General features: G+C 48.8%; 1 protein-coding gene and 1 long non-coding RNA gene across 12 annotated transcripts in view; one reads left to right on the top strand and one right to left on the bottom strand.

Moving 5' to 3' along the window:
• Positions 1-18,117, top strand: part of AKAP13 (A-kinase anchoring protein 13) — a 337,945-nt gene extending 319,828 nt beyond the window's left edge. For 9 of the 11 annotated variants that reach the window (XM_030317452.2, XM_030317451.2, XM_030317446.1 and 6 more), the window contains 10 exons: positions 908-1,089; positions 1,204-1,286; positions 3,255-3,449; positions 5,959-6,120; positions 6,680-6,750; positions 7,199-7,243; positions 10,522-10,572; positions 11,206-11,655; positions 12,525-12,858; positions 13,692-18,117. In XM_030317452.2, the coding sequence (XP_030173312.1) occupies positions 908-1,089; positions 1,204-1,286; positions 3,255-3,449; positions 5,959-6,120; positions 6,680-6,750; positions 7,199-7,243; positions 10,522-10,572; positions 11,206-11,655; positions 12,525-12,858; positions 13,692-13,741 (1,623 nt within the window). In that variant the 3' untranslated portion in view covers positions 13,742-18,117. The remainder of the gene's footprint in view (positions 1-907; positions 1,090-1,203; positions 1,287-3,254; positions 3,450-5,958; positions 6,121-6,679; positions 6,751-7,198; positions 7,244-10,521; positions 10,573-11,205; positions 11,656-12,524; positions 12,859-13,691) is intronic. The other 2 variants (XM_030317445.1, XM_030317448.1) reach the window with 2 other exon arrangements.
• LOC115515539 lies at positions 3,766-12,082 on the bottom strand. The gene is made up of 2 exons (XR_003969311.1): positions 11,866-12,082; positions 3,766-3,962 (listed from the first exon to the last, which is right to left on the bottom strand). It is a non-coding gene; the product is annotated as an uncharacterized LOC115515539 (long non-coding RNA).
• Positions 18,118-25,080: the final 6,963 nt, after the last annotated feature.

Raw genomic sequence — 25,080 nt, 5'->3', positions numbered from 1 at the left:
GACCATGGATTACTGCTCTCCTGCCCCCTCAAAATGAATTTGCTCAGGACAGCTTCCTCTGAGGAATCTCTCAGATACCTTTGCAATTTTCTGTCTCCATGCCATCCCCCTCTCCCCCCCCCCAAAGAAACCCCATTATTTTTCTGTTCCCTCACAGTCCCTTTTAGAGTCTTGGGCATTCTATCTAAAGAAATCTGTTGCTGGAGTATTTCTTGCACGTTATGCCCCGTAAATCGTGCCAGTATGTATTGTTGCCAGACAGATTCACAGAGGAACCTAGAAGGGTTCATCCTGTAGACCCCATGTCTGGATCCTCTAGAGATACGAATTATTATCTCTTTTTTGGAAATCTTTTTCTGTTTGATAAAATGTAAATGATGAGATACTTCTCTTGATCTTAAATCCACCACAGTTTGCTAAACCATACGCCCTTTTTCCCCAGTCTTGAGAAAAAACTGACGTACGTCCCTGGGGGAGGCATAGAGAGTGATGGTTCCATTTACGTACATTATTCAGTGCTCACCACAGTAAGCTCAGCTCCCATCATCTCCTAGGGATCTAGTATAAAGAGAAGAGGGAAAGAAATGGGAACCCGTGTGATAAGAACCCCCGGCACCTTCTGTGTGTGCCATACAGCACTGTTAGCCGTAGCCCTCGGCCCTCGTGCCTGCTCCTCTCCTGACTGGAAGCTTGTACCTTTTGACCATCTCCCTGCCCCTCCACATCTGGTAGCCGCAGGTCCGGTCTCTTTTTCTAGGAGTTTGGTGTGGGCTTTTTAGGGGTTTTTTTGTTTTAGATTCCACACATACGTGAGATCGTACATCTGGTCTTGCCATAGATCAGAGTTGTTCTTGAGAGTTAGGCTGTCGCCTGCCTCTGTCACGTCGGCCGTCTCCCCTTTCTCCAGGACCAGAAGTCAACAGTGATCTCTTTAAAGAAGCTGATTGTGAGAGAGGTAGCGCACGAGGAGAAAGGTCTGTTCCTGATCAGCATGGGCATGAGGGACCCCGAGATGGTGGAAGTGCACGCCGGCTCCAAAGAGGAGCGCAACAGCTGGATTCAGATCATCCAGGACACGATCAACACCCTGTAAGCAAAACACCGGGGCGCCCGGCCCCCTCTGACCTCATCCCCCCCAGGGAGCGACTGGGGTCACTGACCTCGTGCGGGTCTTTGATCCGTTTTGTGCTGTGTTGGTGTCAGGAACAGAGACGAAGACGAGGGAATTCCTAGCGAGAGCGAGGAAGAAAAGCGGGCGCTGGACAGCAGAGCGCGGGAATTAAAAGGTGAGGCTGTTGGCAGCGTCTGGGGCCGTGCGCGTGCCGTGAGTGCAGGTGCGGAGGCTGCCGTCCCAGCATGCACTTCAAAACAGGAAGTGAATGGCTTTTGACAGAGGAGCAGCCAGGTTGGAGCCGACCAGCGTGCCGGTACAATGGCCGTCAGAAGGGGTCCGACACCAGGTCAGGGGGACATCCTCTTTTCTCACTGGCCGTGTTCTTGGAACCCAGTTGGCCTTCTTTGTACTTTGTCGCAGAAGAATTTGCCAAAATTCACGGTCGCGTCTAAGATTAAAACAGAGAGAGAGGTACTCGAGGAAAGGAGTTTTCCAGTTACTCTGTTTTTATCAGTTACTCCTGCCACTGTGCTGTGTGTTCACGATGAGTTATGAGGTGGTTTTGGGAGACGTGTGCTCACTGATGACGTTCGGCCTCTACTTACTGCTGTTTCGTGTAGTCTTGTCGACATCCCTATATGCTCATCCCCATTGTGCAGATGAGAAAGCTGAGGCCCATGAAGGCCAAGCGGTCCAGGGTCACATATGTGCTGCATGGCCGAGAAGTCTCCCCTACCTGTCAACAGCAGAGGCTCCCCTCTGTCTGCCAGTGCTTACTGAGTGTTGTGCTTTGGGTAGAAATAAGGCCGACGCAGGTAAATGTAAGCACCCGAGGAGTCCAGCTAGTCCTTTAAGCTGGACAAAGCGATAACAGTGTGTTTTGGGGAGGGGGGAAAATGGCAGATTTAGGCTGAAGCCAGAGTTGCACCTGGTTTATCAGCCCATGATGAGCACGGCGGGGATGAAAACTTCCTTCTCTGGATGTGTTTGAAGCACTCAGCCAGGTATACTGTTAGGTGCTAAGGACTGGGATGTGCAAAGGTTCCTGGAGGAGCCCCTGCTGTCAGGAAACCCACGTTAGCAGGGAAGACGGGCACAAATGATGGACTGGACCGCAGGCACATGCAGATGCGGGACCTAATCCTGCCTGTGGGGACTCACAGAGCAGCTTGACACACGAGCTGACTCTGAAAGCAGTTCCTGCACCAGACGACAGGCACGGTTAGGTGACGAGGAAAGAGGACTGAGGGTTGGTGAGGAGTGGCAGGTTGGTGTGCCTGGGGGGTCGGGGCCAAGAGATGGGGATGAAGCTGGAAAGGTGCCAAGGCTTGAACGGCAGCAAGGAAATGATAGATTTGTGTAGCAAAATTTCAACCTGAATTGTCTTCTTTGGCATTGAAGCCAGTGGGAGATCTGCTGGAGGGAGTGGGGGAGCCCCCGGGAGTGGAAGGCCCGTCGAGGAGACTCCTGCGGAGAAGGGTGCGTGTGGGACGGCACCCACTGGCCAAGCTGAAGGGTGGAGGGAGGAGGAGGGACGGCAAGAATGGAGAAAAGAGCTTTCTGACAAGGACTAGGCATCTAAGTGAGGAGAGCCACAGGCCAGTGGGACTCAGTGGTCTGGTGCTCAGCAGTGGGCAGGATTTGGGGTGCTTTGCGTGAGTTACCAGCACGTGGGAGATCATTGAAGCTATGGCAGTGAAGATCCCCAGAAGGAGGTGTGTGAGGTGTAGGATGGAGCCCAGACGGAGCCCGATCTTCCACTGCCGGTGGCAGGAGGAGAACCAGTGAGGTCCTCAAAGTGAGGGAGGGAGACTGCTCAACGGGGGAAACGTGAAACCAGGCCTCCTCGTTGGGTCAGTAATGGTCGCCTTGGAAAGAGCAGATGCAGACAGGAGTGGGTTGAGAAATACACAGGAGGCAGGAGTGTTGCCAACAAAGTTCATGCTTGTTATGTCAGAAGATCTGATCTTGCCTGGAAAGACCCAGGATAGAAATTGCCTTCATGAAGGAAAGGGAGGTTGGGGGTGGACCTGTGTTCTCTGTTGTCCCAGTGATGACCACGAGGTGGCGCCCATGTCTTGGTCGTCTCTTCCTAAACCCCAGTCAAGTGACCAGACCTTTTCTCCATTGTCCCCTGCAGAACAACTTCAGCAGAAGGACCAGCAGATCCTTCTCTTACTGGAAGAGAAGGAGATGATCTTTCGGGACATGACTGAGTGCAGCACTCCCTTGCCTGAAGAGTGCTCCCCAACTCACAGCTCTAGAGTCCTCTTCCGCTCCAACACAGAAGAGGCACTCAAAGGAGGACCTTTAATGAAAAGTGCAATAAATGAGGGTAATCACCCCTCCTGATCCCTTCCCAAAGTGGTCAATGCTCTGACATTATCTGCCAGCTTTTACTGTTTTATTGTAAAATAAAGCGCAAATACAGAAAACAACCCAAAACAAATAATTTTGTTTAGTAAATTACTATCAGAAGAACATCCTTGTCACGGCTACCCAGGCCCTTGGCCCATGGTTTTCTGGCCACAGGCGTATTCATAGACACGATAGTCTTGCGTGTGGTTTTTGTTAGGCTTTTCCAGAGTCCTGTTTTCCAATCCTCCCTCCATCCCTTTCTTTCTTTCCCACACACTTTTCCTTTGAAGAACCTGAGCTCTTTGACCTGTAGCGTCTCTCACGGTCTGGCTGTTACTCAGACAGGGCGTCTGCTCCTCTGTCCTTGTTGCTTCACACCCACAGCTACATTCAGAGGCTTAGTTCCTTGGCCGTGATCCCTTTGGTGAGCCACGTTCTCCTAGTGCTGTGCTCTTGTATCAGAGGCAAGAATAGCTCCTCGTCTCCTTCTCTGTAACACAGAGGAAAAGGAAGATAAAAGGATAAATACTTGATTTTTTTCCCCCTTTATCTACTAATTTTCAGGATAGTGAGTTGATCTGTGGTCACCCTTTAAAGGTGACCACAACTTTTTAGATCTTACTGTAGACTCATGAATTTAAACCTGTTTGATGGGGTTCAAGTCGGTATAACACTTATCCTTATGACAAGTTCCAAGTGTCCTCTGTCTGCCAACCAGCACCTCTTGGTTTGGCTTCGGAGTCATTTTGCCACGGCCCCAGTACTTTCTGAGAGCTGCCTGGCTGTTTGGCATACTAAGATGTTGTAGGCTCATCTTGTTTTCTGCCCAGGCCTAGAGTCATGTCTCTAAGAAGCTCATGTTTCTGGTAGCGAGAAATGATAGCTTAAGACCACAGTCTGGACAGTAGGGACGGTCATCGCTGCTGAGGTTCTTTGTCATGTGGCTTGTCATCCTGGATGGCTGAATCTCCTCCTTCAGTAGGTGTCTCCGGAAAGGCTCGCGAGGACAGTACCCTGTGTGCTTCCACACTGTTGATAATTTGTGCCAGTGAGAGCTTGAAAGTCTGCTCCTCTGCTGGGATAGAAAATCCTGGGTTCCTGTCTTCTCCCCTTGGGTATCTCAGTTGTTCTTAAATAATGTTACTCCTTTTTTTCTGACTTAGCGCATTGCCACCGGAGTGTGATCAGAATTCGATTCTTCCTATAGACGTCATGTGCCATCTGCCAAGTGCCCAAAGAACTACCTATTCGAAATTCAAGTAATGTTACTAGCACCGGCCTTAGTGTTGGGGTTTTTCTGGGTTGATGTCCCCAGGTTCTCAGTGTTCTAATTTGGTGTGGCTTCAGAGTTTGCAGATTTCAGGAAAGTATTCTTAAAGGATAGTTTGTAGCATCTTCCCTATGCTCGTGCTTTGATTTTCTCCTTCAAGAACGTGCGTCACCCACATGCTGGGCCGTCTCCGCCTGTCCTCGGTACTTGTCACTTTCTCTTCACGCTTTTTCTCTCCCATCTTTTTAAAGTTCCAGTATCCTGCCCCCTTCTGGTAAGTTGTTTTCTGTTGGGTCTGTTTGCTCCTATCTTGTACTTCCTGTTTCTAAAATGATTGTTTCTCTTTGTTCCCACTTGTTTGAGTCTGTGTTTCCCGATTCCTGCCTGGGTTCCTCCCTGCCTGTGTCCTCTCCTCACTGTAAGTAGCTTGTCCACTTTATGAACGTGGCTTTCTGATGTGCCGTTACCACCCGCAGGGAAGTTACGCCCCGCGTTCCTTCTCTAGCTCTCTCTCCTTAGCTTTGTGTGAGATTTGACTTTGAGGTTTCCCGGTTGTGCATTTTTACGTGAAATAAGTTTCTTAATTTTTTACGTTGAGATACCTGTTCTCCTTTCGTGGGACTCTTTGTTTCTGTGTGGTGTTTTTTTAAAAATATGATGGCTTATCTTACAAGATTCCCTGCCTCTGTTTCCCTCCTCCCCCTACTCCTCTGTTGCTCCCCTCCTGCTCAGATTTTATTCCACCGGAAGCACTTTCTCCTTTCCGTGGGACACTGGCTCTAGAAGAGAGGCCTCGCTGGTCACAGACTCGAGAATCTGCATACATCTCTGCTCTGGTCCCTTGAGCTCACTGTGGCAGCAGGCACAACCCTGCCAGCTGTAGTTGCTCTCAAATTGGCCCATCTTACTTCCCAGGGAATTCTTTTTGGTTAATTTGGCACAGACTCTAGAAGGCCACGCTCCTTCCAGTCAATTACTCTGTCTTCCCTGTGCCCTTTCAAGTTTCTTAGGCCTCATATAAATAAGGCTAAAGGTTTAATCTCAGAATTCCCAGTAGAATCCAGCTAAGACACACATTCTGAGCAAAGGGGGTCACCTAATCACTCTCTGGAATTTTCTGATCATGCTCTCCCTGTACATCTTGTGTATCACCTGGAGATGTTCTTTTTTTCATTGGAAGGTGAAATGTCGCTTTTGCATGTTTCCTTTTTTCCAGTGGAGATCCTTCAGGGTTTGGTGAGTGGAAGCCTGGGAGGCACACTGGGGCAGGCTGTCAGTAGCCCTGTTGAGCAAGAAGGTATGGTTGGCCCTGTTTCCTTGCCCCGGAGAGCAGAGACCTTTGGAGGATTCGACAGCCATCAGATGAATGCTTCTAAAGGTAAATGATTTAGGGGCCTTTGGCTGGCTCGGTCGGGAGAGCATGTGACTCTTTCGGGATCATGAGTTCAAGCCCCACATTGGGCCTAGAGCTTACTTTAAGAAAAAAAAGGGGAAAAAAAAAAAAAAGGCAAATGCTTTAGAACTTGTACGTCTGTAGGCGATCCTCGACTATCACATAAAACCAAAAATGATGTATGTTCTGGTAGCTTCAGCTCCTTGGTCCCTTTCAGCCAATAGATGTTCTAGTGAAATCCCATCGAGCAGCTAGCTGCCAAAACACAGTTTCTTTCAGTTGTCACGCTTATTTTGAGTAATAAAAAATAATTTCCTGGGATCTCAGCTAAGGTGTGGCCAAAGGACCAATAATACTTGTTTTTCTTTTCTGCTTCTAATTCTTCTGCCTCGGTAAAGTTATTAATAATCACTTAGTTGCCACCATTTGGCATTAATAAGATGCTGAAATAGTATATCTCTAAGCTCTGTATATTGTGTTCTTTTCTTTCCTAATCTGTTTCACAACTTAAAAAAAAAAAAAAAAAAAAACGTGTTTGCTTTAGGAGGCGAGAAGGAAGAGGGAGAGGATGGCCAAGATCTTAGAAGAACAGAGTCGGACAGTGGTCTGAAAAAGGTATTTTTCTGAAATCCGCCATCTAAGACCTCCTTCCTTAGCACCTGTCCTAATTCATAATCTTGGCAGCTAGTCCGTGTTGATCTTGTCTTGGATGCTGACTTGCTGTTACTTCTACTGTAAGAGGAAAGCACGTTTTTCAAGAGACCATACAGTTCGGAGTCCCCTGTTACTGGCCCTCCGGCCTTTCTGGCTCCGAACCGTATTTATGCTCCTGGCCCCCGCGCCTCTGGCCCGGCGCTCAGAGGTTTGCATAAGTGCCACACACCAGCCTGAGCTCTTTACGGGGCCCCAAATCCGCCTTGCCCTGCAGTGAGAGGCTGTGGGGCAAAAGAATGAAAAAGGGAAGCCAGAGCAGAATTGAGACGCACATTGAATATTATTTTTGCCTCAGGATCTTTTTTTTTTTTTTCTTTTTTTGGTGTAATGCGTGTGTTTTGTTTTATAGGGTGGAAATGCTAACCTGGTATTTATGCTTAAAAGAAACAGTGAGGTAAGGGCATCGCAAGCTCCGTGTAAGAATAGGGTTTTGTTACAATTGCTAGGCTGGGAATGCTCGTTTCTGATGTGCCGTGGTGAACAAGCTGACTCTGGGCTACGATCTGTGCACTTAACCAGCGCGGCCGCCGCCTCCCTCCCTCCCTCTCCTCCGCCTTTCCTGGGCCCCAGGGCACCATCCTGGAATTTCCCCAGACTGTTGCCTCCCAGCACGGCCTCTGTCTGTGTCTCTGTCCTTGAGAAGCCAGCCTCTTGCTTTCTGTGAACATGGGCTGTGAGGCCTCCTTTCCTGTCACACAGGCCTGGCACCAAAAGCCACAAGTGTGGAACATGGCGGGTCAACTTGCGGGTAGTTGTGGGCACTGATTTCCCGTCCTGCGAAGACTCAGGTTGACTTTCCTTCTTTGAGTTTTACTCTTCACTGGCTGTGCGTCCCTCTGAAAGCAGCTGTGGCTTGCCTCTCGTTGGAGCGCAGCCTCTGACACGAGTCTTCCTCACCTTCCTCAGCCGAGTTCCGCTGACCTGGCCGCAGAATTGCGGCCCCTCCTCTCCTTGCTCCTCAGCAAATGCTGTTCCCTGCTGGCCACCCGTGCGTGGCTCTGAGTGTGTGCTGCGTGTGTAAGCAGACCGGAGTGTCTGTGACAGTGGCTTTGTGGGCTGTCCCTCTTGGGAGGCTCTTCGTGCTTCTTCTTGCTTTTAACGTAGGATCTTTAGTCCCTGAGGAGCTTTTTCTAAAATTTTAAATTAAAGGAATCTTTCCCCCTTTTTCCCCTAAAACACAGAAGGATGTTTTCAGTTTATTGGCATGGAAGTCTAAACACTGCAGTATCTGAAGGAACTCCCCTCAGAGCATTCTTCTTAAATGAAATAAGCTTCCTCTCACGCAGACTGTCGCTCTCTGTCATCTGCTGCTTGAGCAAAATTAGCTCTTTTTTATTCGGTGACTTCTTCCCTGTACTTCATGACAAGGGTCAGGGAAGGAAGGCATTCCAGTAGGGATTACACCCTGCAGACGCCCCAGCCAGAGTCTGCTGTCTTTGGTGACCTCCGTTGATTAAGAATAAGGTGAGGGGCACCTGTGTGGCTCAGTCAGTTGAGCGTTTGACTCTTGATTTCAGCTCAGGTCATGATCTCCTGCTTTGTGGGATTGAGCCCCATGTCGGGCTTCTGTGCTGACAGTGCGGAGCCTGTTTGAGACTCTCTCTGCCCCTCCCACATGCACACACACTCCCCCTCTCTCTCTCTCAAAGAAACAAATATTTTTTTTAAAAAAGAGTAAACTAAAAAGAGGTGTAAAAAGTGTTTTTAGAAGCGCTAAGCCTGATAATTAAGTTTTTTTGTATTTTGCTCTTTGTACAGTTGATCCTTGAACAACGTGGGTTTGAACTGCATGGGTCCACTTAACATGTGATGTTTTGGGGTTTTTTTTCAATAAATACAGTGCCATACTGTAAATGTGTTTTCCTTATGATGTTTGTAGTAACACTCTTTTCTCTAGCTAACTTTACTGTAAGAATACAGTATATAACATACAGAATATGTGTTAATCGACTGTCATGTTATGGGTAAGACTTCAGGTCAACAGTAGACTGTTACTAACGGTAACTACTGAACTACTAGTTAAGTTTTGGGGGCATCAAAAGTTATATATACACGTGGATTTTCTACTGTTCGAGGGAATCAGCATCCCAACCCCTGCACTGTTCAAGGGTCAACTGTATTATAAAAGGAATATGTGATAGTAGAAAGCTTGAAAAATGTCCAGTAATGGAAAAAAGGAAAAAAAATAAGAATCCCACCACTGAGAAGTAACTACTGTTAAATGGTTTATATTTGTAGCCTTTTCTTCTATATAACGTGTATTTTTGTATGGGTGTGAATACTATAAAAATTGTTTTGTATAATTGGTATCAGTACCCCCCCCCCCAGGAGCTTCATGCCCTTTTTTCCTCTTAACCCACTTTAGAAGGGTTTCCCCAGAGCACATTTGTACAGACACGCTCTTTAACAGCTGCTTGTTGTTAGTTGTGTACCGTAGTTTAGTTAGTTCTTCCTCTACTTTTTTGCTTTGCAAACAATGCAGCAAGAACAACCCTGTGCACACAGTGACTGTTCCCTCCACACACTGCCCTGCGCTCTGGAAAGAAGTGTGTGTGGCATGCTCCCCTCCCTCCACACAGGCTTGGTCTCACCAGCACCGGGAGGGGTTAGTTGTTAACTAAGGTTTTGTTGGCTTCATAAGTTTGAGTGGGATTTCTTTATTTTTCATCTGTTCGATTTCAGGTGAATCATTTTTAATTGGTTATATAATTGGCCATTTGTATTTCTTTTGTATATTGCTGGTTTATGTTCCTTGCCTGTATTCTCATGAGGGTATTCATTTCTCATTGATCCATGAGAGCCTTTTTTTTTTTTTTTTTTTTTTTTTAGTTTATCTATTTTGAGAGTGTGTGAGCAGGGGAGGGGCAGAGAGAGAGAGGGAGACAGATCCCGAGCAGGCTCCACACTGTCCGCACAGAGCCTGACTCAGAGCCACAAACCTTGAGATCATGAAACCAAGAGCCGGACACTTAACTGAGTCATGCAGGTGCCCAAGAACCTTTTTCATTTCAAGGATTTTTTTTTTCATTTGACTTTTCTGTTCTGTATGTTCCTACCTTTTTCTTTTCCATTTCACATGGTGACCGTTAAAAAGTGCATCTATGGTTTCTTGTTTTGCTTCTTCAGAAAACCTTCTCTGTTTCATGGTCAGAAGACATTCTTCTATTTTCTTACAACTCCTTATGGTTCTTTTTTTACACTTAACATTTTCATCTGTTGGAATATTTTTTGTGTGAGCCAAGATCCCACTCAGTTTTTCCCCAAGACTTCTTGGCCACTTTCCTCAGAACAATTTGTTGAATATTCTTTCCTTTCCCATTGATTTAGAAACTCTACTTATATACTAAGTTCTCATGATTTGCTCTGCACTTTCTGTTTTGTTACCCTGTACGTGTGTCATTTTTGTACCAATTTTGACAGGTGGCGTTTTATAATGCATTTAATGTGCGCTGATGTTCTTCCTGCCTACGGTTGTTTGTTTGCTGGTTCTTGTTCTGTATCTCTTAGGCACTTGTAGCTGCTTATTCTTTCCAGTGCTTTCTGTCTGGAAACCTCCCATTCAGACACAAGCACCTTGCCGTGTGTTGGGGGGTTATGTTGCCAGACGTCACGTGGTGCGCTGGGTTCTGAGACTCGGTCCCAAGGTGACATGGCCATTGCTTCCTTTTCCAGCAGGTTGTCCAGAGTGTCGTTCACCTCCACGAACTCCTCAGCACGTTGCAGGTACGGGCCTTTCTCTTTTATCCCTTCACTTGTTCTGACACGAACCATAAGGGTGTTGTTGGTGTGGGGTTTGGAGGTTGCTAGTGGGTAAGTGGGGCCCTCTGTCAAGACAAGACTGGCTCTCATGATGAGAAAGGTTTCAAGAGGCAGTGGCCGGAGTGTCCTCCACCTTGTAAGATAGAGTTGATGATGGCAGACTGGAGGTGCTGTTAGCAGCCTTACTGCAAAGCACATGGGGCACTGTCATGGTTCGGGGGTCTTCTGTCCAGAAAAGCTTTAGTATGATTGTAAGTTTCCATGTTCCATATCTCCGTGTGGTGTGTGGATAGGGCAGCCCTGCCCAAGTGAGGACCCCTTAGCACTTGCTGGGTATCATCTGTAAATTTTGCTCCCTTCTTTTTCTTTGAAGCTGTAACAGACCCAGTTGCTACTTGCCCCGCCTCCAAAATACAAGGCCCCAGCCCAGGCCGTGTCAACAGCGAGCGACCCAGTTCCTCGAGGCTGGGTCTCCGCGCTGCCGACATTCCTGTGTGACAAGTGCCCAGGGTGGTGGTGGAGGGCTGTCGCCCCGACTGGGCGAGAACGAGGGGGCGTTGGCGTCCGGCCGCACCTCGCTCCTCCGTGTCCCCGCAGGGCGTGGTGCTGCAGCAGGACAGCTACATCGAGGACCAGAAGCTGCTGCTGGCCGAGCGCGCGCTCAGCCGCGGCTCGTCGCGCCCCAGCTCCCTGGTGGAGCAGGAGAAGCAGCGCAGCCTGGAGAAGCAGCGCCAGGACCTGGCCAACCTGCAGAGGCAGCAGGCGCAGCACCTGGACGAGAAGCGGCGGCGCGAGCGCGAGTGGGAGGCCCGCGAGCGGGCGCTGCAGGAGCGCGAGGCGCGGCTGGCGCAGCGCGAGCAGGACGTGCGGCAGGGCCGCCAGGACCTCGACCGTGACCGCGACGAGCTGCAGTTCAAGAAGGGCGCCTACCAGTGCGACCTGGAGAGGCTGCGCGCCGCCCAGAAGCAGCTGGAGAGGGAACAGGAGCAGCTGCGCCGGGACGCCGAGCGCCTTAGCCAGAGGCAGGCGGAGCACGACGCCTGTCAGGTGGGGGCGCTGCGGCGTCGGGGAAGGGCCCGGTCCCTCCTGTCCTGAGTGCAGGGTGGGGGCGCTGTGGGGTCCGGGAAGGGCCCTGTCTGGAGCGCGGGCGGGAGCTGAGCCCCGCGGGCAGGTGCGGGGGTGGCGGTCCCTCCTGCAGAGGGGCACACCGACCCGAGCGGGTATCAGGGCCTTCAGCGGCTGTTCTGGAACACGGACCCGCCTGTCTGTCAACACTCCTGTTGCCATGCGTTTGATGGATGGATCTGGGACCGCCACAGGAAATTCGGGTGGCGTCTTCCAGAGGGCAGTTCAGCGTCCCACAGAGGCACTCAGATGTATGGTGGGGGCACCGGTGGCTCCGTGCTGCCCTTCAGGGCGAGGATGGATTCCACCCCCATCCCAGTACATCAGGGCTCCTAGCACAGGGGTGCACAGACCAGACCGTCTTTCTCTCTGCGTCTTTGGTTTGACCTCTGAGCCCCCACCCGCCTGGCACCTGCCACGCCCCCTGACCCCTCAGCCCCAAGGTAATTCTCCACAGCCCTGTGTCAGTCTTCAGGGAAGCAGCTGTCCCCTTTCTTCAGGGAATGGGAGTTCCTTTCTGAGCTGCCTCCTCCCAAGACACTATGAATTCTTCCCGGTGCGGACATTAAGTACATGCGCTAAAAATAATGGTATCAAGGGTGGTACCTTTAACACTGACCCAGGTACTATATCGGGGGGCGGGCGCTAGGAAGGAAGCCCTGAATCCTTTTACAGCGAGTGCCGGGGGTCCGAGGAAGTGGGTGCACAGCGGGCTGACCCCCACAGTTGATCTCCGCCAGCACTTAGTGAGCGGGCCCCGGGTTAACACCTCCCATCTTGAACATGTGCAGGTGTCTCACCCTCACACCAAGCTGCTGAGGATCCCATCCTTCTTCCCGAATCCTGAGGAGTCCCCCTTGCCGTCTGTACCTGCGATAGCCAAATCAGGGTCACTGGACTCAGAACTCTCGGTGTCCCCAAAAAGGAACAGCATCTCTCGGACACACAAAGATAAGGGGCCTTTTCACATACTGAGCTCCACCAGCCAGACAAACAAAGTAGCAGAGGGTCCGAGCCAGGCCCCTGTGCCCGCCTCCGCCTCCACCCGCCTGTTCGGGTTAGCCAAGCCAAAGGAGAAGAAGGAGAAGAAAAAGAAGAATAAAGGAAGCCGCTCTCAGTCCGGTGGTGAGTCGCATGCACCAGCTCTCCCTGCGCGCATGGTGTCCCCGGATCCTGCAGGGCGGGTGGATTTTGGTAGCGTGGGAAGGGTTTAAAAGGTGCCGTTCAGGTGTGTAAAAGCTGAACTGCCACCTCCCAAGCCCACCTGCTCTGTCTGCGCAGGATGCTGGGGTACGAACTCTCGAGCATCTAGGAACCCACTGTGTTGCACGCGTGTGCAAAGGAGAGAGCATGGGTGTCGTTTTGGGGGCATCTGTTCCCCAGCTGAGGGACTGAAACTCACTTATGTGAAGATGAAAGTCTTCCCTGCTTCTCTCGGTCTAAGTCTAGTCATCGATACAATAACTAGCACTTGGTGAGCTTTTCCCGAGATCTGATTTAATCCTCCAAGTGGCTGTGTGTGTGTGAAGTAGGTGATGCCAGCTGGAGAGAAACTAGGGGACGGAAGCTCAGACCACTGATGTCCCTGCCGGCTCGGAGCTTGGGATTAAATCCCCCTAAATGAGGCTCCCTGTTTGCACATCCCTTTCCCCTAAACCCCCCTCTGTTCCTTCTCGTTAGGATCACTCCCTCCCACCTATGTGGGAGGTCAGAGAAAAGTTTCTGTCTCCAGGCCTGTTTGTGAACAGATCTGACGCTTTGTCAGGTTAAAGGGAGCAGTAGGCGGTGAAGGGTGTCAGAGGACCTCATGCCCGGAACTGGTCAAGGAGACCCTGCGAGTGGGGTCAGGCGCCCACCAGGCCATCATCTGGGTGGAAACTTGGGTTGGGGAGGAAGAAAAGGGAGTATAAGGAAAAGGCCAAGTTTTTCTGAAGTTTCACCTTGTGTCCCCTTCCCAGATGGCCCCGCATCAGAATTGCCCACGGAGGGTGAAGAGATCTTCTGCTGACCCTGCCCTCTGTCCCGGCCCGTGGCTGCCAGCTCCCCACTGTCCTGCCTTTCCTGGGTGTGCTCTCCTACCGTGGACGCCCATGCCAGGAGACCAGGGCCCTGGACCAGGAACAGATGGTCTCGAATGTCAGGGTGGGGTGGGAGGCCCGGGGCTGGTGGCATTGGTGGCGGCCAACGGCTCCACTGAGGATGTTTCAGTGGTCCGGGCACTGGTTTGGGGCACGTCAGGAACTCCTAAAGGCTGAAAGAGGTTTCCAAATAAGGTCTGAAGTTATCCCTGCCTTTTATTTGGGGGACACAGCAGTCCGACAAGCAGATAGTGGGACTTTGTCCGTGTGCGTACCGGTACCCGTCTGCATGGATGCGTAGGGTCTGCTGGAAGCGGGCACCCTCCGTGGCAGGCGCCGGCTCGGCTCGGCAACGAAAGTGCTGCCCAGCCTGCTCAGGTAGCGTGTGGGCGCTTGGGGCTCCCCTGGTCCTCTGCGGCGGTTTTCCCAGAACTTTACCCCGTGCACACCTCACCCCTTCTTGCATGTATTTCTCATTTCATTTTGGAAGGGAGGGCGAACGTTTGTGAAAAGCAGTGAGAGAAGGTGTGATGTGTTCAAAGAGCATATATTTGTACGTGATCTGCACCATCCTGATTTGGGGATTTCAGCTATTTAAAAAAAAAAAAAAATCTAATTTCAACATCCAATCCAAAGAAATCCTATTCTGGCTTCCTGTTTTTCCTGCATTGTGACACTTTTTGGTTGTCACTGACCCACAGCCTCCTGGCAACCTCCCAAGGGAAAAGCTACAGCTCCAGCAGCAAGGTTGTCCCCACCCCTGTTACCAGGACAACCGGCTGCGTAGGTTCAGGTGAAGGAGTTCAGCCCGTGTGCAGCAATTTCCACCAGTGTAGACCGAGGGGAGCACTGGCCTAGGTGTGGCTCAGAAACGTTTTCATTCTGTCTTGGGGGCCTCGGCAGAATTTGATCTCTTAAAACCTTTTTCCAGTCTGAAGGTCTGTCGGTTGTTGTAGGTCACCCCTTGAAGGTGCCACAAATGCTGCCTGGTCTTTGTCTTTTCCCCCACCGTGGGTGATCCGTGTCTGCTCGAGGCTCGTCACCAGCTGGTTGGAGCAGGACAGTTCGTGGAGTCCCCTCTGAGGCCCGTGTGCCTGCTGGATTCACTGCTTCCCTGCAGGGGGACAGCCTAGAAAAGTCTGTGCTTTCAGTGCACCCTTTGATTCCTGCTTAGTGCCCCTCAGGGAGCATGGGTCTTGGGACATACTTGTTGGAAAAGCAAAATCTGTAACTTGGTGCTTGTTGATGAATTGCAAGCTGGCCTTGCAGATGGAGATATTTATCTTTCAGTTTATTTGAAAGAGGTCTGCTTTAAAATTTTTAGCTTAGATTTGTTTATTTATTTGTGTGTGTGTGTGTGTGTGTGTGTGTGTGTGTGTGTGTGTGTGTTAAGGGTAAACATACCAGCCCAACGGTTTCAGCTCTCCGATCCACGAGGAACTTGATGAGCCAGCAGTGCGGCTCACTCCTCAGTGTCTGTCCAAGTGCCTTGAGGGCCCAAAAGAAAATTAAGGGTTGGGGCAGGGGTCCGTGTCCTTCCCTCCTCCTGCCCCACCTCCCTTCTTTGATCTAGGGTTGTCTTCCTTGCTTGAGAGTCGAGAAACGCCACCTGTGGGTTACATTTGCCTCTTTCTGTCCTGGAGATCTAGCCTTCAGAAACAGACTCTCAGAACCAAACCAACTAATCTTTTGAACTACGATGTACCCCCCTCCCCCAAGACCCTAAGGTAGAGGACTTCCTTGCACCAGCCCATACAGCTCTGAGCTACAGCCCTGCCTGCCACGGTTCTCCTCCGGTCCACATGGAGCCCGGCTGGCTGTCCTCGTCCCCAACTCAGGTTCCCCTCTGGGGCTCCACGTTCCCCCCCCCCCCCAGAAGCACTCTGCTGGGGGGAATGGCCCCGGTGGATGAAGCCTGCGTTCCTGCTCTGTGTCCACATAGGCCAGGCCTCCCCATGTACTCCCCACAGAGTCGCCATGGACACTGGGCTTCTGTCCATTGCTGCCCAGCTCAATGGCGATTTGAAGGTGCCTTTTACTCCCAATCTGCTCGAAGGTTTAAGTTGTTTGGTTGTTTTGGCTGGTGTTTTTTCCAGACAGATTTCACCTGCCCCCCGCACCCCAGGAACTCCACTCGGTTGCGTTGTGGTCGGACCAGTGTGGAATCAGAATTGGAAAGTAGCTTCCTGCGTCCACCTGGCCTGCCCTCTCGCACAGTGTGGTCTGCAGCACAGAGAGGACTGCTTCCTAAGACCTGTGCTCTGACATGCCTTTCTCCTCTTTCCCCCGTGAAACAACTCCGGGGGACGTTGTTGTGCTTGCAGACCTGCCTGGATTGTTGCTGCTTGTGCTGGTGACCTGGAGAGCCGCTCTGGGGCCCGAGTCGTGAGCCCTCGTTTCCTGTGAGAAGGGGTTGTCTGCCAGGGTGGCTCCGACCCGGTATTCCATTGTGTCCCCCTGGTAGGGTACCACACTTGTCCACCAGGCTCAAGAAAGCAGATGCCTGACGTCGCGTTTAAGTTTGGGGGGACAGATAGAGACAACCATCCAGAGTCTAGTGAATTTCCTGGAAGGAGGCTGCATCCTTCTCGAAACTTCTATCATCTCAGAAGCTGTCATCCCAGGTGGGTGACATGTGCACTTTAACCGCTCTCATCTGTCGGCTTCATTTTTGAGACAATCGGCTATGTTCGTGGAGGCGGGGTAAAAACCTGCAGTTTGCCATAATTCAGCCTTTGCCAACATTCCACTCTCTACCCCCACGAGAGCTGTCTGTGGGGCAGAAGTCCTTATCAAGTTTGGGGGTTGTTTTGTTTTTTGAAAAGGTACGAATCCTACCTTTTTCCCTCTTATGTCTCAGGGTAGCACCACTGAAAGTTGTCCCTTCAAGAATGTTCTCCCTCGTTATCTTGCCTAACCCCTGGTATCAGCACAAAATTTTAAGACCCATGGGGTTTGTTTTACCCTTATGGGGGGGCAGGTGTTGGTGTGTGGGGGTTTGATAAAGCAGGTTTTGCCTTAAGTGAAGGGTGGAAAATCATACCTTAGAAGCCAGGACTCGGTCCAGGAATTGACGTTCACAGAAGTACTTGGTTTTTCATCCCTTGGTCTCTAAAGTTGCTTTTCCGAAGCCCGTTCTTTCTTCCCGAGGACTTTGGTATTTGCACGGGGCTGCCGTCCACCCCGGTGTTGATGGGTGCACGGTTGTGCCCAGAGGGCAGCCAGGCCCCGCGCAGGGCTTGGAGAGCCTATTCTAGTGAGTGGGCTTCAGTGACCGTAGACAGGGTGGTTTGGAGGGGACCCCAGACGGTGCTGGACTCCCGCCAGTGCTCGGACGCCCTTGGGATTTGGAAGCCCAGAAACATCCCTCAGCTTAGATGGTGGCAGTGGTTGAGAGAGACGTGTGGCCTGCCTGCCTTCCGGTTCCCAGCCCAGCGCGTCGTTCTCGCTGATCTGCAGACAAAGAGGAGGGTTGCGGTTTGTGTCCTGATTTTTCTTCCAGCGTAGCCTAACATTCCTAGTCACCCAGGAGCTTTGGAATCTACCACCTGCTGGCCAGGTTTTAGAAAGTATTTTCATGCTGCCATAAAAGGAAAAAAAAAAATAGGAAGGGGGGAAAAAAAGGCTTTTCTTTCGTTGTATCATCTAATTTAATTTGTGCAAAGATTGACAGGCCTTGAATTACTTCTCCATCTCGCTAAGGTTCAAAGCCGGGCAAACCCAACTGACTAAAGTCCTCCGGCCACAGACCCTGACAACCTGCTCCACACACCCAGCCAAGCCCGGCCTGTGCTGGGGGCGCCTCGCTGCTGTCCAGCAGAGGGCGCTGCCCCCCAACGTGGCCTCTTCCCCCCAGAGACTCCCCCAGCCTGGGCTCTCCTGTCTCTTGCAGCCACCTGACAGGGAGCCGCCCGGTCAGCTCGCCCGTGGTCACGGTTTAGCCTGTGGTTTTCTGTGTCCTTACCTGCCGGGGGCGCGGGGGGACGCCCAGATATGCAGGAGGCCGACCCCCGTACACCTTATACCTCTGCTTCTGTTGTTTTCAGATGCTATACGAACATTTCTATGCTAGATTCTTTGAAATACAAAGGGGTTAAAACCCAGATGCTGTATATTAATTTGTAATTATGTATAAAGTAAAACAGTTTTAAACTGTAAAAATTTTTTTTCAGTGTGTTTTCTGGGATTTTGCCACAACATACTGGCTTTGTATTTTATTTATCTTCCTTTCTAGTTATTGGCTTCAGACTCTACTTGTAAAGTCCCCTCCACCCTTTCAAAAAAATAAATGTCCCTTAAGTCTCAATTGTTGCTGTATTGTATTTCTCTGTGGGCTTCCTGGAGGGAGTGCCAAGATACTCTGGGCTCCTGGTAAAGGGGTACCCCCTACCCTACGGAGAGCCTTCTCCCCAGGGTGCCTGGATGGCTACTTTGGTTAAGCGTCCAAGTAATGCTCAGTTTTGGCTCAGGTCATGATCTTATGGTTCATGAGTTTGAGCCCCATGTTGGGCTCTGTGCTGATGGTGCAGAGCCTTCTTGGAATTCTCTCTCTCTGCCCCTCCCCTGCTTATACTTCTTCCAAAAAAAAAAAAAAAAAAAAAAAAACAACAAAAAACCTTCTCCCCAAAGGGAATTTGTGTTTCTAACATACCTCTAGGAACAGAAGTTGGGAAGATTCCATAAGTGCTCAGTGGTTCCTCGGAGACATTTTCCTGGGGCCCAGAGGCAAAACCCCAGGGGGTAACTGACCAGCCCTGAAGTCATGGGGTTTGTGTCTGGAGTCAAAATTATTTCCAGTTAAATCAGTGCAGCAAAATTGCCCTTTGCTATAGATTTTACTCTGTAAAAAGTATTAGTTTGCCTGCCTTTGACAACTTTCTCCACCCCGTACCAGCCCCCAGGACGACTTGCAAGGACAGCAGCAGGACAGACTCCATGAAATGTAGGAAAGAAGCCGTATCAAAAACCGTAGGGAAGGGAGAGACACTGCCCGGAGCTACATAGACCACAGACATCCACGGGAGGGAGGGAAACAGACTGTCCCACCAGGGAGCCCACATGGGGAGGACGAGTCCCCATAACGTTTTGCTTTGAAAACCAGAAGGGCCTGAGCCCCCTCCCTTAAAGAGACAGCACAACAAACAGCCCACGGAGATACAGTGTAGAGGGAGCAGTTTGAAACCGCCTGAGACAAACGGGAGAGGGAGAGTTACTATCTGAGTGTCTGCAGGAGGGGCAGAGATCACGGGGAGACTCATCCAGGAAGTCTCATCCACAAAGGAGCTGGCAGGTGCCATTTCCCTCCCCTGCCCCCAGCATCAACACACACACACACCTGCAGGAACCACCACACCGATAATTCATTAATTTGCTAAGACCCTACCTCACCTCCCCCTGCACGTGGGCAGACCCACCCCCTGCAGCCAGGCCTACCTCAGTCCTGGCGCTGCAGGCCCCTCCCCCAGAAGGCCCATGCCAGCCTTGCCGACGCTACGTCTTGCCCACACCCTCCAATATACTTGGCGGGAGCCCACCCAAAGCAGTGCCGCAAGCCTCACAGTGTGTAAGCAGCACGTACGTGAGCCAGCACCACTCGGGAGACTCCTACCCCAGGGAGAGGGAAAGACAGCCACACACACGCACAGACTTCAGCCCTAGCAGTGGGTGGGGGGCAGACATCTGGTCTGACTCAAGCCCACGGCAGCCACAGACTGGCCCGTTAGCAGCACGGGGACCAAACCCTGCCCACTGCAGGTGATTGAACTGAAAAGAGGCTCAGCCACAACAGCAGGGTGCATGCAACACACACAGGAGACACCCCGGAAGCACCAGGTCCTGAAGAAGAGGGGACATTGCACTGCGGGGCACCACAGGACCTCTTCCTTCACAAGGCCACTACTTTCAAGAGCAGGAGGTGTAGCTGACTTTCCTGACCCATAGAAACAGAGACTTAGACAAAATGAGGAAACAGAGGAGTTTGCCCCAAATGAAAGAACAGACAAGACCACAAGAGACCTAAGCCAAGCAGAGAAAAGTAATATGCCTGATAGAGAATTTAAAGTAATGATCGTAGAGGTACTCACAGGACTTAAGAGTGGAGGATCTCACTGAGGTCCTTAGCAAACAGAAAACATAAAAAAAGAACCAGAGATGAAGAACTCAATAAATGAACTTAAAACTCCACTAGATGGAATAAATAAACTAGAGGAATCAGAAGAACAGATCAGCATCCTGGAGGATTGTAATGGAAAGCAATCAAGCTGAGCAAGTGAGAGAAAAAAACAAAGTAAAACTAGACTTAAGGAATTCAGTGATTCCATCAAGCATAACGACATTCACATTTCTCGGGACCTAGAAGGACAAGACAGAGAATAGGGGTCAGAAAATTTACTTAAGTAACAGCTGGAAACTTCCCAAATCTGGGGAAGGAAACGTATCCAGATCCAGGAGGCACAGAGAGCCCCCCACAAAATCAACTCAAGGAGAGCCACACCAAAACATACAGTAATTAAAATGACTAAAAGTAGTGATAAAGACCATGGTAAAAGCAACAAGAGAAAAGTTACACACAATGGAAACTCAATTAGGCCATCTGCAGATTTTTCAGCAGAAACATTGGAGACTAGAAGGGAGTGGCATGATATATTCAAAGTACTAAAGGAAAAAAAATCTGCAGCCAAGAATATTCTAGCCATCAAGTCCATCATCCAAATAGAAGGAGAGATAGAGTTTCTCAGACAAAAACTAAAGTAGTTCATGGCCACTAAACCAGTCCTAAAGAAATATTCTAGAGGATTCTTTGAATGTAAAGGAAAGACCCTAAGTAGGAGTAAGAAAAGTGGGAAGCACAAAAGCAGTAAAAGTAAATCTACCCATAAAAACCAGTCAAGGGACTCAAAAAGATGCAAAGTCATGACAGACACCATATACCTAAAATATGAGGGGGAGAGGAGTAAAGAATGGGTTCAAACTAAGTGACCATCAACTTAATATAGACTGTTACATGCAGAAGGTACAAAGCTAATGGTAACCACAAATCAAAAACCACTAATAGATACGCAAAGAAATCCAAATATATCACTAAATAAAATCAGTAAACCATAAAAGAGAGCAAGACAGGGCCAAAGATAAAATACAAAAACTACCACAACAAAATGGCAATATATATCTATCAATAATTATTTTGAATATAAATGGATTCAACACTCCAATCAAAAGATACAGGGTAAGAGTAGATTTAAAAAAGACTCATCTATATGCTGCCTACAAAAGACTCATTTCAGACCTAAAGACATCTGCAGATTGAAAGGGGATAGGAGTGCGTGGGTGGCTCAGTTAAGTGTCCAACTCTTGATAGCTCAGGTCATGATCTCACAAGTTCATGGGTTCAAGCCCCATGTCGGCCTCCATGCTGACAGTGCAAAGCCTCCTTGGGATTCTCTCCCTCTCTTGCTGCTCCTCTCCCACTCATGCTCACTCTCTTGCTCTCTCAAAATAAATAAATAAACTTAAAAAAAAAAGGGGGACAGAGAGACATTGTTCATGCAAATGGATGTCAAAAGAAAGCCAGAGTAGCAATACTTAACGTTGACAAAATAGACTTTAAAATAAAGGCTGTAACAAGACACAAAGAATGACACTATATAATCATAAAGGGAAGAATCCAACAAGAAGATACAACAATTGTAAATATTTATTCACACAACTTGGGAACACTCAAACGCATAAAACAGTTAATAACAAACATAAATGGAATAATTGATAGTATTATAATAACAGTAAAAGACTAACACCCCACTTATATCAATGGACAGATCATCCAAACAGAAAATAAACAGAAGCCATGGCTTTGAATGACACACTGGACCAGACTGGATTTAACAGATACATTCAGAATATTCCATCCTAAAACAGCAGAATACACATTCTTTTCAAATGCACATGTAACGTTCTCCAGAATAGGTCACATAGTAGGCCACAAAACAAGTCCCAACAAACTCAAAAAGTTCAGTCATACCATGCATCTTTTCTGACAACAGTGCTGTGAACTACAAACCCCCCCCCCCCACACACACACACACATCTGGAAAGACCACAAATACATGGAGGTTAAATAACGTGCTACTAAACAATGAATGGGTCAACCAAGAAATCCCAGAGGAAATCAAAACATACATAAAGACAAATGAAAATGGAAACACAGTGGTCAAAAATCTTTGGGATGCAGCAAAAGCAGTCCTAAGAGAGAAGTTTTTAGCAACACAGGCTGACCTCAAGAAGCAAGAAAAATCTCAAATAACCTAACCTTTCACCTAAAGGAGCTAGAAAAAGAGCAAACAAAATGCTAAACAAGAAAAGGAAATAAAGATTTAAGCAAAAATAAATAATAGAAACTACAAATAAACAATAGAACAGATAAACAAAAGTGATCAACCTCTAGCCAGAAGAGAGAGAGAGAGGGAGGGAGAGGGAGAAAGGACTCAAACAAAATCACAAATGAAAGAGAAGTAACAACAAACACCACAGAAATAGAAACAACTCTAAGAGAATATTATGAAAAACTATATACCAACAAATTGGACAACCTAGAAAACAATGGATAAATTCCTAGAAACATATAACCTCCCAAAACTGAATCAGAAAGAAACAGAAAATTTAAACAGACCGATTACCAGCAATGAAATTGAATCAGTAATCAAAAACTCTCAACAAACAATTTCCTAGGACCAGATGGCTTCACAGGTGAATTCTACCAAACATTTAAAGAAGAGTTCATGGGAGATCCAACATGGCAGAGAAGTAGGGGGATCCGCAGTTCCCTTGTCCCTCAAACACACCAGTGTTGAGGCTAAAGGACTTTGAATTCCAAGAGTCCGGGCTGCAGAGTGACAGAGGCATCTCCAGGGGCCCACGGGGACAACCTGGTGGGCCATAGGTGTATGATTGTGAAGTGGGAGAGATAAAACAGGTGGCATAGGCACAGATGGGAGGGATTCCCTTCTGCAGAGAGACAAAGAGAAAGAGAGGCTGGGGAAGTATAGGACTGTATCTGAACTAGAGAAAACCCACGGACTGGGATGGACAAAGATCCAATCTCTAACTGCGGGGCTTTCTCGGGACTGGGTCCGGCTGCCCTGTTCGTGCGCCTTGGGAGGAGGGGAGCCAGCCCCGGGTTTGATACCTAGGTCAAGGGCATAGTCTGCAGGGAGAGAAAGCAGTCCTCTACCTGGAGTGCTGTGGGAAGAAGGTATATAACCATTCAAAGGACAAGGACTGCCTGTGTCCACCAGCCAGAGGTCATATATCGGCAGCACAGAGGGGCTTTTCCCTGAAACCAGGGTGTACAGAACGGGACCCTTTAAGACACTGGGGTTTACATCCCAGCTGAGCGCCAGGGAGGTGTGGGCGTCAGCAGAGAGGGACAAACCACCTCGTTTGCGACTGCAGCACAGTGAGAACGACCTGAACAGAGTGGTTTGGGACACCCCGTCCATGGAGGAGAGACTGGGGAGTCAGCATTTTTCTCCCAATCACCAATAAGGTGGGACCTCAGGGAACTGACCGCGGGGCCACAGGGGAGGCAGGACCCGACCACACCAAGCCACGCCCCTCCACACCTGCTAACTGCGGATCTACTGGGGCGGGATCGACTGGGATGAACAAAACGCCTCCTCCAGACCAGCGCTGCCACTGCTTCCAAGGCCCCTAGCGGTTTTGCATTTCCTGATTTAATTCTTGGACAATTTTTGTTATATATATGGGGTTTTTTTCTTCCTTTTCTCCTTCTTATCTCTTCCCTCCTCTAGTCTGGCTATTCAGGTTGTTGGTTTGTTTAAGCAGACATAATATATATATATATATATATATATATATATATATATACACACACACATATATTCTATATATATATTTAATCTAATCTATATAAACCTTTTCTATATCTCTTTCTTTATTTTCCTCTCTCTCTCTCTCTCTCCCTTTCTGGATTAAGCCGTATTGTTTCTCTGCCTGGTCAATTTTCTTTTCTTGTTCCTCACCCCTGTCATTTCTCTCTTTGTATGGGATAAGGCCTCTTCCATCAACACTGCCCCCACCTCATCATTTTTTTGTTGTTGCTGGTGTTTTGGGGGGCTTTTTGTGGGGGTTTTTTTTGTTTGTTTTTGTTTTGTTTTTTGTTTGTTTTCTTTTCCAGGGCTACTTCAATGAACAAATCAAAGCACACCTGGTGGAGGGTCCAAAACATCACTACAAGGAGGGAGATAAAGCAACCAGAGACACAACAAAAGAGAGAAAGTAACACACTCCAAAAAACACTTCCTGAAGGGCCAGGCCCTGGACAACGTATGACCCCTCTTTACTATAATAGTGGTCGCAGGTGCAGGACACATAACAAGCTTTTAAAACACATAAAGGACAGGGGCGCCTGGGTGGTGCAGTCGGTTAAGCGTCCGACTTCAGCCAGATCATGATCTCGCGGTCCGTGGGTTCGAGCCCCGCGTCGGGCTCTGGGCTGATGGCTCAGAGCCTGGAGCCTGTTTCCGATTCTGTGTCTCCCTCTCTCTCTGCCCCTCCCCCGTTCATGCTCTGTCTCTCTCTGTCCCAAAAATAAATAAACGTTGAAAAAAAAATAAATAAAAATTAAAAAAATAAAATAAAACACATAAAGGACAGAAAACTAACCAAAATAGCCAAAATGACGAAATGGAAGAATTCTCCTCAAAAGAAATCCCAGGAAGAAATTACAGCTAAAGAATTGATCAAAACAGATATAAACAATATATCTCAACAAGAATTTAGAATAATAGTCATAAGATTAATCACTGGGCTTGAAAAAAGCATAGAAGACATCAGAAAATCTATTGCTACAGAGATCAAGGAACTAAAAAATAGACATGATGAATTTAAAAATGCTGTAATGAGGTGCAAAATAAACTAGAGGTGGTGACAGCAAGGATTGAAGAGGCAGAGGGGAGAATAAGTGAAATAGAAGATGAAATTATGGGAAAAGATGAAGCTGAGAAAAAGAGAGATAAAAAAATTTCTAGACCATGATGGGAGAATTAGAGAACAAAGTGATTCAATGAAATGTAATAATATCCATATCATAGGAGTTCCAGAAGAAGAGAGAGAGAAAGGGGAAGAAGGTGTACTTGAACAAATCAGAGCTGAGAACTTCCCCAATCTGGGGAAGGAAACAGACCATGAAATCCAGGAAGCACAGAGAACTCCCTTCAGACGTAACTTGAATTGATCTTCTGCATGACATATC

Source organism: Lynx canadensis, chromosome B3 (assembly GCF_007474595.2).
Source record: "Lynx canadensis isolate LIC74 chromosome B3, mLynCan4.pri.v2, whole genome shotgun sequence".
NCBI classification, from domain to species: Eukaryota; Metazoa; Chordata; class Mammalia; order Carnivora; family Felidae; genus Lynx; species Lynx canadensis.
Note: the sequence above shows the minus strand (reverse complement) of the source record. Positions and strands in the feature narration are given on the sequence as shown.